This window comes from Helobdella robusta, assembly GCF_000326865.2.
Source record: "Helobdella robusta unplaced genomic scaffold HELROscaffold_19, whole genome shotgun sequence".
In the NCBI taxonomy this organism is placed as follows: domain Eukaryota; kingdom Metazoa; phylum Annelida; class Clitellata; order Rhynchobdellida; family Glossiphoniidae; genus Helobdella; species Helobdella robusta.
Genome location: NW_008704034.1, coordinates 1,642,551 through 1,656,164, shown reverse-complemented (window position 1 = coordinate 1,656,164; position 13,614 = coordinate 1,642,551). Strand labels below are relative to the sequence as shown.

Genomic DNA, 13,614 nt, shown 5'->3' with positions numbered 1-13,614 from the left:
CCAGTTGAGTGTTCATACGAAGACAAATTGTACAAGATCCTCAAGAAATAATTTTTACATCTTGTCAAAATGATAACATGAGGTTTCATGCATAGCACTAACTACGAATTGAAAATTTTAACGAAGCAAACGTCAAAACAACTTCATACAGGCGCACCAACAAACGAACAAGTAAAACACAAATGTAAAAACCAAAAAACGCTTTCTCGACGGAAATATACATGCAGAAATGCACACACACAGACATTCACACACACTAACACACACAAAGGCTTGCACACAAGCACATAAACACACACACACAAAGACAAACACACGCATATACAAACATATTGGCATAAACAGATAGGTAAAAAGGCAGACATAAACAGAACATTGAAGCGCACAAAATGACGTTCGCTGTAAAATTTTAGGTGCACGGCGCAGAGACGAGAATGATAATTAATATGCCGGTGCAGGATTAAACGTTTTGATCCGTTTCGATCGATTTATGATCTTTTTCCGGTTGGGACGCCATCTTTGTTTTGGTTACTATGCATGCTGGTACGGATCTTATCGGATTTTATACTTTTGCCGTTGTTTTTAATGTCGTTGTTGGTTTTGTTGTGCTGTTGTTGCTGCTGTTGAGAATGATGTTGTTGTTGTCGTTGATTTTATTACTCTTAATGTTTCATTATTGTTGCTGTTGATTTTTAGTTAATGTTGTTGTTGCTGTTGTTGTTGTATTTAGCACTATTGTTATTATGGTTTTTGAAACAATTGCGTTGTTGTTGAAATCAAAATTTCAAATGACAATGCTAATGAGAGGACGATAATTATGACGATGAAAACATATATTATCATATAATAAAACGAATATGATAAAGATGATGATGAAGATTATGCGGATGATGAAGATGAAGAAGATGGTGAAAACGATAAACACGAGGAAGATGAGAAAGATGGTATGGATGATAAAGACGATGTGGATGATAAAGATGAAGAAGATGAAAAATACGACAATGATGACAAAAATGACGAAGCCTATGACAATGATGAAAATGATGTGTATGACAGGAAAGTAAATTTTTATAAAAAAAAATGGAAAAATTTTACGGTATCCAAAAGAAGAAGACGACGACGATGATGAGGATGAGAATGATGATGAAGATGAGAATGATGATGAAGATGAGAATGATGATGAAGATGAGGAGGAGGATGAAAATGAGAATGATGATGAAGATGAGAATGATGATGAAGATGAGAATGATGATGAGGATGAGAGTGATGATGAAGATGAGGGTGATGATGAAGATGAGAATGATGTTAAAGATGAGGATGATGATGAAGATGAGAATGATGATGAAGATGATAACGGCGTCGTAATTTAATAACGAAGGAAATAATTTTGATAATGGCGCATTGTAGAAATATCACGAACTCACTCCCTCTGCACTTTTAACAACGCAAGAACGTCATCAACTCATCAACTCCTCACAGCAACTGCCATTTCAACTTTGGAAAAAAAATTACAATAATTTTCGTGACATTAGCAGCTATTACACCAACCACAACCGCTACAACCACAACTACAACAGCCACCACAACCACACCAACTAATACAACTACAACAGCCACAACCACTACATCAACTACAGCAACTACAGCAACCGCAGCTACAATAAAATCCTTACAACAACAACATTAACAACAACAATAACAACAACGTTAATATCATTAACAACACAAAAAACATCAACAACAAATACTACAACTCCTGTTTCGAAAAAAACTAACTGCAACAAAAGCACAATAACATTATAACACGTATTCCCATAAATGTTTATATAAATGGTTTGTTAAGCCATCAATCATACATACTTTTTTACTCATCATCATCATCTTCTTCTTCTTCATTTTCTTCTTCACCCTCATTATCATCATCATCTTCTTCTTCTCCACCCTCATCACCATCATCATCATCATCGTCATTATCGTCATCATCGTTCTGATTTTACTTCTTTGCTTATATATCACCATCAACATCAACCTCATCATTGCTATAAAGTTATATCATAACTTTCATCATCTTCATCATCAACCAGAGCAAAAACGGCAGCATCATCGTCGCCATCATCGTCGTCGTCATCATCTTCCCCGTCATCATCATCGTTGTCGTCGTCATCACCATTTTATCATCTACGTCATCACCATTTTTGTAGCTTCATTTCAACGCGTTTATCACAAATAATAATAACAATAATTTACGTTACATAGTATTTGTTTGTGAAACAAATTGCGTAGACATACACAGGTTTGTATGTAAATATGTGTACGTGTGCGTGCGTGTGTGTGTATGTGTGCGTGCGTGTGTGCGTATGTGTGCGTATGTGTGCGTGCGTGTGTGCGTGCGTGTGTGTGTGTGTAGTGGGGGAAGAGTACATTTGATGAATGTACACAAAACTCATGTGTTTGCATTAACGTATGTTGTACTTGCGTGTGATAAAATCGTCAAGTTCGGCGAATCCAGGAAACAAACGTCTTTCATTATTTTAATTCATAAATTTCAACATCTTATTACTTACGATCGTATATATTTCTTGTATGGTAGTGCGTGTGTGCGTGCGTGTGCGTGTGTGTGTGTGTGCGTGTACAATTGTACACTCAAGTGTACAACATTACGTTGCTTAAGCTTATAAGCATATCCGCACACACACACACACACACACACACACATTCTAAAAAACGCACATACGCTATAAAACATACTTCACACAGTCATATGCACGTACACATAATTATTCGTGCACACATACACAGCGTATACGTTTCTCAGTTTATATTTTAAATTAAACAAAAATCAACAACTGGATGTACACATACTGAAACGCACACAAATACAAGTATGCATACTCAACACGTACAAGCACATGCAGACATACAAACAAATACCCGCATTTTTATGAAGACGTGTCGCTATTTTCGTAGTAAGCGTCTTATAAACATCCACTATGATGCATCGCCATTTTTCAAGATTCTCAGGTTCTCACATCGTCACACCAGCACAGCACACAAGTAAGCACGCACTCACACGAGTACACGTGCACTGACACACACTGACACGCACGCACATCTACACTCACATACAAGCACTACACGTACAAGCCACAAACATGCACAATGGTTAGCAAATTATTTCGCTTCATGAGAAGAACCCGATGATGATGATGATGATGATGATGATGACGATGATGATGATGCTGACAAATATGATGAACACAACACTGATCTGGTGAAGCGTTAAATGCGGTGACGATTACATAAATATTATTATCATCATCATCATCATCACTTGAGCTGTCGTCATCATTCTGTTTTCATCCATTTCATCATCATTATCATCGTAATCAACAACAACATCATCATCGTCGTCGTCGTTGTTGTTGTGGCTGTCATCAGATTATCATATCTTTCTTTTCTTTTCATCCACCCTCTCGTCATTAAACTCATCCCCAGGGACATCTCAGTTTTCGCATATTTCTTTTTTTTGGTCACATCCATAATTTTGCAAATCCCTGTTTTAACACATCCCTATTTTGTACAAAAACTATATTTTGATTTTGTATTTTTTATAATTATTTTTTGCACAACCACATTTTTGATCATTCAAATCAGATTATTTTCTCCCAGCTTTATAAGCTACATTGCACATCCACAGAGAAAGTACATCCCTATAAGCACATTCCTATTTTTGTTCCTACGTCCGCGTCCGTGCACATCTCCGTTGAGGCACATCCCTTCTTGCACCGACCACCCACACATCCCTCTATTGTTGCACATCCCTGATACGCGAGATGCGAACTATTAATCAATGTCTTGAGAAGAATACTGCCAGGGAGAGAATACACTCACCACACCACAAGTGTATGTATCCGTGAGTACGTCCGAGTATGTCTGTGTGTGTTTGTGTGTGTGTTTGTGTGTCTGTGTGTGTGTTCGTTTGCTTGTTTTTGCATGAATACTGTGTATGTATATATTTTGTGTGGCGTGTATGTATGAATGTGTGTACGCCTATTTGTATGCAATCGTATGTACATTTCCTTGAATGTTTCTACGCGTATGTGAGCATTCATGGGCGTTTGTGTGTCGCAAACTTTTACGTACGTGCCTGTCAAGCTGCATGTATTTATTTTAATCTGAATAATATAGCGAAATATATCATTTCTTCTAACTTGCTTATATATTATTATGCATCTATACTCGTTAATGATAACATGATAGAATTGATAATATCGGAGCATCGCTATTGCCAGTATTGTATCGGCGATAGTTTTTGGTATTTGCTACAGAGGATTACGATACTCTTCATGGCGAGTATCCAACTTGATGTCGCCAATACTTCTTTAACATAAAAAAAAATCAATACCCGATTGCAGTACTTAGAGTAAATTTATTTCTATTAATGATCATTTCAAATTTCAAAGTTGAGCGTGCATTATTTTAATTAATAAATCTGGGATTTAAAATAAATGTTTGCCGTCTTCAGCATGTCTGATAATGACTGCAGAGGATTACGAACGACATGACGATGCATTTTAAGAATTCATTTCAATTTTTCAAAACAGTGCGTATAATATTATTTATGTGTAAAATTACGTGAATTATCTTACAAATGTTATAAATAAAATATTATTTATGTGCAAACTTATGTGAATACAAATCTAGTACATACACATGAGTGTACGTTGTATGTGAATGCACACAAAGTGACCACATGTGTGTACGAATATGTACACACTCGTACACATACGCCGGTGTTGTGCACGTTTGCTTTCTTGATTATCATCATTGTAGAGATATTGAATCGTGCGCTATCTGAGTCACGTGATGCAAAATATTAAGAAATCTCCGAATCTTCTTGTGTAAACAGAGTTGTATTGATGCAAACAAACAGACGTTCACCGATACAATCACCAAAGAATACAAACACTACACAATGTACAGTACTGAGTACACATACACATACACAAACTTCTATACAAACATGCACATTTCGTACATATGATGAATGTATTCACACCAACCGTACGCGCAAGTGCACGTGCATACATACATTTTTGCGTATACTAATGCGCATACACGCATAAACCTACCTAGATATATAGATACCAATATTTGCGCACATGTAGGCAAAAACTATATCGTCACGCACACTATTATATTATTTAACACATGTGCAAGTCGCTATAGTCTCCGATTACAAATTACACAGATTACAAAAATCACATGTGATTTATCGTAAAAAGAATTTATTTCATCCCGTGTAATAATTAAATGAAGAAGCGTAAGACAGGCTGGATGGATGCAATTAATTCAAGTATAACTATAAAAATCGCATTACAAGTCACAGACAATTTACTGTAAACTCTAAATAAAAACGGAAAAAAAATAAAACCACGTACAAAAATTTGTATTTGTATGTAAAAATTTGTTTGATATTGTCTTAAATTTGTATCTAAAAAAAAAAAAAACAAAAAAAAGTACAAAATTTCTTACACACACGCACACACACACACACACACACACACATACACACACACACACACACATATATATATATATATACAAAACTTCTTTCGCGATTGTGCACAAACAACCAACCGGTCAATATTGATTCGGTATTTTTATGATTTATGTAAAATATAATTATTATATTCACCTATATATATATATATATATATGTGTGTGTGTGTGTGTGTGTGTGTGTGTGCGTGTGCGTGCGTGTGTGTGTTTGAAGTGTGTGTATGTGCGTGTGTGTGTGTTCGTGCGTGTGTGTTGTGAACATATAACTATGTACATGCGAACCAAGCCTAATGTAATCATAAACGGATGATCAGTGAAGATAAATTGAAGAAGGCTTTGCGATGCCGATGATGATGATGTTGATGATGAGGAAGAAGAAAAGGATGAGGATGACGTTGGCAAAAATGACGTCAAATTTGACGATGACAACGACAACAACACGTTCATTTAGTTGCAATATATATCTGATGGAATAATTTTAAAATTAACATAACGATAAAGATGACAGTAAATCTAATGATAATCCTTTTAAGATGATAATGACGACGATGGTTGTATGGTTATAACACGAGTATTACACATCTAGCCAGTGAGTGAAATGTTGGTGACGAAGATGATGATTCGGCCAGTGCTTATTAAGGTGAATGTCTTGGCAATGGCGACAGCAAAAATGGTGATCACGCTGATGATGTATTATAAAACGCCGCATCGTCATAAATATCGTGTTATAAATACCGGTTAACGCTTAAATTCTTCTTGCCACTATGGCTACCTTATTCATTCTACGTTTGTTGTTGTTTTTGTTGTGGCTGTTGTTTGGGATGTTGTCGTGATTGCTGCTGCTGTTGTTGTTTATGATGTTGTTGTTGTTATTTTGCTTTTTCATTTTCAAACGCCGATGTTGCTGCTTATGATCATCATTTTCATCATCATCATCGATATCTTCATAATCGCCATCATCATCTGTGTCAGCGTTGTTGTCACAAATAGAAAAGGATAATTATTTATCAACCTTTCCATGATTGCATTCGTCACTGACGTCACAATCTTTTAATCAGCACCATCGCCGTATCATTTTAATTTTAATCATCATTTTATCATATCATGTTATTTTAAATCACCACCATCATCGTCGTCGTCGTCTCGTCGGCAATTCACTCACGCATTTTCGCACCGCTAAACGCACCGACCTCCAGCCGTCACGTGCTTGACCTCCGTCGACCTTGACCTAAATAAATAATTCGGTCACGTCCGAGGTCACGTGACTGCTAATTATGTTTTCTATTTATAGAAATTTTGGACTTTCCAATTGGTTTAGTTTACTGGCTGCGAACGCAAATGCGTGTTAAATGCGGGTTTGGCTTTATTGTGCGGACGACAATGATGATGATGACAATGATGATGATAACAATGATGATGATGACGACGATGATGATAACAATGATGATGATGACAATGATGATGATGACAATGATGATAACAATGATGATGATGACGACGATGATGATGATGACGACGATGATGACGACAATTCTCCACCTCTTTGAAACAGGCAAATCATCATCGTGCGGCGGCCACTGGCTAGCATAAACGCTCCTTCATCATTTTAACACTAAAAACCGAAATACTTAAGCAAGTAGATGAATCGTTTTCAACAGGTGCATAGAAACGTAATTTGAAAAGACAAGAGCACACACAATCCATGGTGAGCTGTATTTCTTTACCAGGCAGTTCCAATCTAAAAATAATACTATAATCGAATAAAACAATCAAATTATATTAGCATCATCGATATTGTTAGTACCAATAACATTGTTACGATAGTCGTCAAAACATAGTTGCTATGATTGTTAACGTTGTTGTTATTGTTAATAATAATAAACATGTGCTGGTTAGTGTGATGCAGTTGGGACCAAGATGATGTTCACAACAAAAAAACTATCATTAGCAACACAAACTTGACTATAAAACTAATGATAAAATAATTACAGCGTTCTCGACATCTTACAATGATATCTTACAATGATATCTTACAATGATATCTTACAATGATACTACAATTAAAAAAATATTAATGCATTAGCAGTGATTATTATTATTATTATGGTTAATAGGATTAAAATAATTGAAGAAACGAGAAACCAAATCAGCGAAAAAACTCTGTTAAAAAATGGACGGCATTAAGATGTTTAAAAAAATTTTTAAAAATCAATGAAAAACATTATTGTAGTGAGTTGGACGTTGTAAAACGTGAAGAACTACCCTTCGTGGTGGTCAACAAGGAGTACAAAAACTATCAAATTTAGTGCAAATTTAACTGTCCAAAAAATATTTATGAATAAACGAATCTAAAAAAAAAAAAATAAATTTTCTAAAACAATTATTATTATAAGATTATAAGACACTTTATTTTCATTTTTCTGCTAGAAAACATATATATATACAATTCTCAAAAATCTAAAAAAATAAAAAGTGAAACATTTCAAAAGGTCAACAGAAATTTCAAAATAAATATATCAATGATAGCATGAGAAAGATAAGTGAGAAAATATTTTCACAATAAATAAATTAGTGAGGCAAAAATAGAAGAGGAAGGTTCTTTAGAAATCCCTTCTTGATGGAAATCTCTGAGAATTTTGTGCCAAGAATCTGTCATCTACTTGTTGAAGATGTGGAGTGGGGTGGAAAGGTTGGTAGCTGGGCCTGGGAACGCCTCTTTGAAAACTTGCACCAGCTCCTCGAACAAAAGTTCGTTGCTTCCTGGCCTCACGATCGTTAACAAGTTCATCATACCTGCTACTGATCTCCATCTTCTGTTGCATTGCCATCCGCAGAAGAGAGTTCAAAGTCTTCTTTTCCTCTTGCGCATTGATGATGGTCAGTTGCTGCTCATCGAGTTGGGTCAAGTACTCGTCACACCTTTGGGCAAACGATGCTCTCAACGACGCGAATGTTGCTTTGTCTTCTTTCAAACTCTGAACTTCGGACCTCAGGCGTTGAACTTCGTTGACTATTTGCTGTCGCTCGCTATCGAACCGTTGTTTCAAACTGGCCAGAGCTGTTTCAGCTGTGTTTTTGTTGGATTTCAACACACTCCTCAACGTTGCTATTTGATCTCTTTTCGTAGCCAACATGATTTTTAATTTTGAGTTTTGCTCTTTCAGTTCAACAATGCTTTCTGTCTGAGGTTCATCTGATTGTTTGATCTTCTCTGATTCCACAATTTGACCCATGATTTGAGTCATTGTACTGATCTGCGACATGACGAAATCACATAATTTTCTGCATGCTATGTAGGGTGGGTCTGGAATGGTAGAAGTCTGTGCTGCAGTTGCATCCAAGGCCAATAGAGCCGACTTGTTAACGCGATCAAACTGAAGAACATTTTTGTTCGGTACTTCAGACCTGACTGCACACATCATGCGATACACTTCAGAGAGATCCTTTGAAAGATTCTTCAGTATGTTGCATGTATCGTTCAGCGCATTCGTTAATTCATTCACCATGTCTGTCTTGTCTTCAACTTCTGTTTCCAACCGCCTAATTTGAACATCAATTTCAGGGTTGACCTGGAAATTTGATGATTTTGGTGAGGTTGACAGCTGAGCAATTTCTTGGCGGAATTTTAAGATTTGATTAATTGCACTTTCATAACTTGAATAATTTTGAATCAAGTTTTTAAGTTCTTCTGAGTCAGTTGCAAATGCTGTGTAGGAATTGTTTACTGCATTTATAGAATTTTCCAATTCAACAACTTTGTCAGTGGTCTGTTTGACTTGTTGCTTGGAAACTTCAATGTTTTCATTTGCTTCTTGCAGTGATTTCTCAAGTAAATTCTTCTCTGCCTCGAGTTTTTCTACCAAATTTTCAAGTTTTTTGACTTCATTAACATGAATTTCGGAAAAAAGGTCTCCAACAAAACTGGAATCACCATCTGCAACTTCCGTGTTTATGATCTCTGCAGCTTGATTTGAAACAAAATCAGCTTCCAATTTTTTTAGAGTGGGATTGTCATGCTCTTCTTGATAGAGTTCACCATAATTTGAATTGATACAGATTTGACTTTGAGAAAATTCATTTAATCCGAGAGTAGATGCTAATGCCTGCAATGCATGGACTGATTCGGATGATATTCTTTGATCCAATTCCTTCTTCAAATGACATTTTTCTTCTCTTTCCCTCTGCAAAAGTTCCAAAGCTTCAACTAAATTTTTTTCTACAATCTCCTTTAGCTTGTCTAGCGCTTCAACTTCTTGATTCAGTTCTTCAACAGTTTCTGTAAGTTGCTTGTTTTCATACTTTATTGATTCAAAATCCACTTGACTCTGCTTCATTTGCATCAGTTGCTTCTGCAGCAGCACATTTTCTTCTTCCAGTTCAGCAAAGTCTGTAGATAATTGTGACTCCCTCATTTTTAATTCTCTCAATTCATTTCTAAGTGAAACTTTCAAAGCTTCAAATTCTTCAAGTCTACTTACTAAGTTGTTGATTTTGGTGCAGGCTTTCTCGTTTTCTATAGTCAATTCCTGGTTAGTGTGTTGAGCATTTCTTAAATCAGTGTTCAATCGATTGACTGAACTCCTCAAAACTTCTTCATCTTGCAGTAGACCTTCTTCATGAGTGAGACCCAACTCGTTGGCCTTTCGTAAATTTCCTTGCAACTGAGCTAATGTCTGTTTTATGTTTTAATAAATAATAAGGTTAACTTTCAATAAGATTTCAAAATAATGATGATAAGAAAATGAAATAATTATATAGATAGATTAATGAATGAATAAATACTAAATTTAATAGGAATAAAAATAAAATCAATTAGAAATACTTAAAAAAATTAAAAATAAAGATTTTAAATCCTGCTAACGTCTTTAGTTAGCTTTAGATCAAGTTGTGTGGTTTCGTAGAGGTTTTCAGCCTGTTCACAGCGAGTTTGAAAATTCTGTTTTTCTTCCAGGACGGCCAGTCCATATTCGGCAGCCTTTTCCCGATCTTTCACGGCTCGATCTAACTCATTCCGCAGTCTCTCGATTTCTTCCATCAAACTTTCGGTTTCATCCATGTTTCTTTTTTTTGATTAGGGTTTCAAATTTGTGATTTTTTAGTTAAAATTTGTAAATAAATAACAACAGTTATATTATCGCTAGAGGTAAAAAAGAAACTGAATTGTTGTAACACACAGGTGACAGTTGAATAAGTTAAATAATGAACTTAATAACTTGATAATTAATCACTATTTAAAACATTAAATTGCTATAATAAATGATAATGAAATGAAAACGCAATGAAGTATAATGCAACGCAACACAAAATTGATTTTTTGCAGGGTGTGTACACCTTTTTGATGATTCAAATCAATTGATTATCATCGTTATCGTTGCTTCACCATCAACCACTCGTTATCTTTCTTCTTATCAGCATCATCATCACCACCAGCATGAACATATGTTTCATCAGCAGGAAAACCTTACAGCTAATATCATTAACATTTTGATAGCTTTGCCTGAAAAAGCTGTCCAGGTATTATTATACCATAGTTGGACCACATTTTATCTTCTTATACTAATACTAAATATAAGCTGATTGTATAGACCAGACAGGTACATACATTGAATTAATAATTATAATTCTATGGGTACATATTACCATTAACATCATGGCCAATATATAATATTATTAACTAAAATAGGTTTATATGGCTTTGTTAGATATATTGAATACCAATACCTGATCCATATATAAAGAATATGTTATATTCCATATAATTAGAATATATTTTATATATATATACATAAGTAGAAAACAGTGTTTAATGGCACCATCATTTAAACTATTATTAAACAGACAATATTGTTTTTTCTAAATGTTTAACTAAATACAACGCAATTGTGTATAGATTTATTTGCTACATTCATACAGTGGTATTATAAATGAAAATAATTTTAATATAGTTAAACTAATTTTTCTTTGTGTACACAAAACTAAATTATCGCTGGTGGGATTTTTTTCTGTTTGAAATATTTGGTTGAAAAGTATGGCAGACGAAGCTCCGGAGGTAACAAAATTTCAAAAATGATAAATTTTTATTATTTGCATTTTGTGTCTATTATATTAGCAAATTTTTCAAATTATAAACATTTTTTTTCTCTATACAGCCTGTGGTCTCCAACACAGTAGAAGAGCCTCTGGACTTGATCAGACTTAGTCTCGATGAGAAGATTTATGTGAAGATGCGCAATGAAAGGGAGCTCAAAGGAAGGCTTCATGTAAGAATTTTAGTGTTTTTGGTGTACTTTTCAAATTTTTGTGAATTTTATTGTCTGCTGCCTGTAATGTAAGATGACAATAATAATTAATGTAAATTGTTAATGACTAATGAGTAAACATGGCATGACAAGACAATACAAAAAATAAACAAACATGCACACAAATGTGCAATACACATACAACCCATACATATAAAAAGACCACTGATGGTGATAATAAATTCATGGTTTCACATGTTAATCATTTTAAATTTAAAATATGATTAACAACTTTGTAAGATGTTTTTACTTAATGTCTATCTCCCTTAGTTTTTACCTTACATTGTAAAGTTTACAAGATTAGCTCACTATTCAGGTCTCTACTTGTCTTCTGTAGAGTGTCCAGTTCAAATTCTTTCATTTGTTTGCTTAATCAATTTGTCCAAACAAATTTTATTTCATTTTATTTTAATGTTTTAAAAGTGTAGAAACATTAATCATGTTTTCTGAGATATCATTGATTTATTATATATCCCAAGATATTTTAAGATACATGATTGAAAAGAATTAAAAAGATTTAATTATTACTTTATCTTAATTATAAAAATTCAATGAACCAAAATAGAATATGTTCATTTTATTATTTCATTTTCATTTAAAAATTATTATTTTTATTAAATTAATGGAAGGCGTATGATCAGCACTTGAATATGATTCTTGGCGATGTTGAAGAGACCATCACGACAGTGGTCATAGATGAAGAAACTTATGAAGAAATTTATAAGGTTAATTATTTATTAATTAGTTAATTAATTAATTAACGGAATAATTACCTAATAAGTAAATTTATTTAGTTTTTTTATAATATGTTTTTATTCTTCTATGTATTCGGTGCTTATTTTTCTAGATCATGTTTACAACTAATTTGTAATTTGTCACCAGAAGTGTACCTATAATTAAATACATAGGATCACCTGTGCAGTTAATATTTAAAAATATTATTTTCTTTTTTTTAAAAGTTAATTTACAGAAAAAAAAAAATTTCAGATGACAAAAAGAAGTATTCCAATGCTGTTTGTGAGAGGTGATGGAGTCATCCTGGTTTCTCCGCCTATGAGATCATCCTAGCTTTATATGTGCGTGTTTGAGTATGTGTGTGTGTGTGAGAGAGAGAGAGGAGAGAGAGAGAGAGTATGTATATTTCTCTGTTTGTCTACTTATGTTTCTGTATGGGCTTTGGTTTTTCTAAGTGTTTGTCAATTTTAATATAATGATTGGGATTTGTATTCAGTATGATAAAGATTAATATAACCCATCATCATTGTTGTTTTATTTTTTTCTGTTTAATTTGTTAAAACAATATCCGAAATCAAAACAATTGTGAAAAACTGAGTAAGAAAAGTCTGTTATGGAAAGTTCACATATACAAATTGCATGCATGGCTGTGTTTATGTTCGTGTATTTCTGCGTGTCGTGTGTGTGTGTGTGTGTTTATTTTTATTTGTTAGAAAATTATTGTTTGACTTTTTAAAATGCTAAATAAACATCAAGTTGCACTTTCGTCTCGAATTTATAAAAAAAAATGTTAAAAGAAACAATTATCAGTAAATAAATACTAAAATATTTTGATGAAAGCTTGTATCTTGTATTGCCTTTGAATATGGAGGGTTTTTGTATACGTGTGTTTATGAAGATATCGACGTAAATATTATTAATGCTACATGATGAATCGTGCAATAATCAGTGATAAATTAATGATTTTAATCTTGTAGTAAACATGTTCCTCGCGTAAATTAACGTCATTTGAGTATTT

The 13,614-nt window shown here is 33.9% G+C and overlaps 2 protein-coding genes across 2 annotated transcripts; one reads left to right on the top strand and one right to left on the bottom strand.

Annotated features, from left to right (window-relative positions):
• Window positions 1–8,162: 8,162 nt before the first annotated feature.
• On the bottom strand, window positions 8,163–10,618 carry HELRODRAFT_77074 (hypothetical protein; the record flags this gene model as incomplete). The annotated part of the gene is made up of 2 exons (XM_009016755.1): window positions 8,163–10,235; window positions 10,424–10,618. The coding sequence occupies 2 exons, from the start codon at window positions 10,616–10,618 to the stop codon at window positions 8,163–8,165; spliced, it is 2,268 nt and encodes a 755-aa protein (XP_009015003.1).
• Window positions 10,619–11,590: 972 nt separating this feature from the next.
• HELRODRAFT_156800 (hypothetical protein) lies at window positions 11,591–12,929 on the top strand (the record flags this gene model as incomplete). Its single annotated transcript, XM_009016754.1, has 4 exons — window positions 11,591–11,611; window positions 11,712–11,822; window positions 12,491–12,586; window positions 12,849–12,929. The coding sequence occupies 4 exons, from the start codon at window positions 11,591–11,593 to the stop codon at window positions 12,927–12,929; spliced, it is 309 nt and encodes a 102-aa protein (XP_009015002.1).
• Window positions 12,930–13,614: the final 685 nt, after the last annotated feature.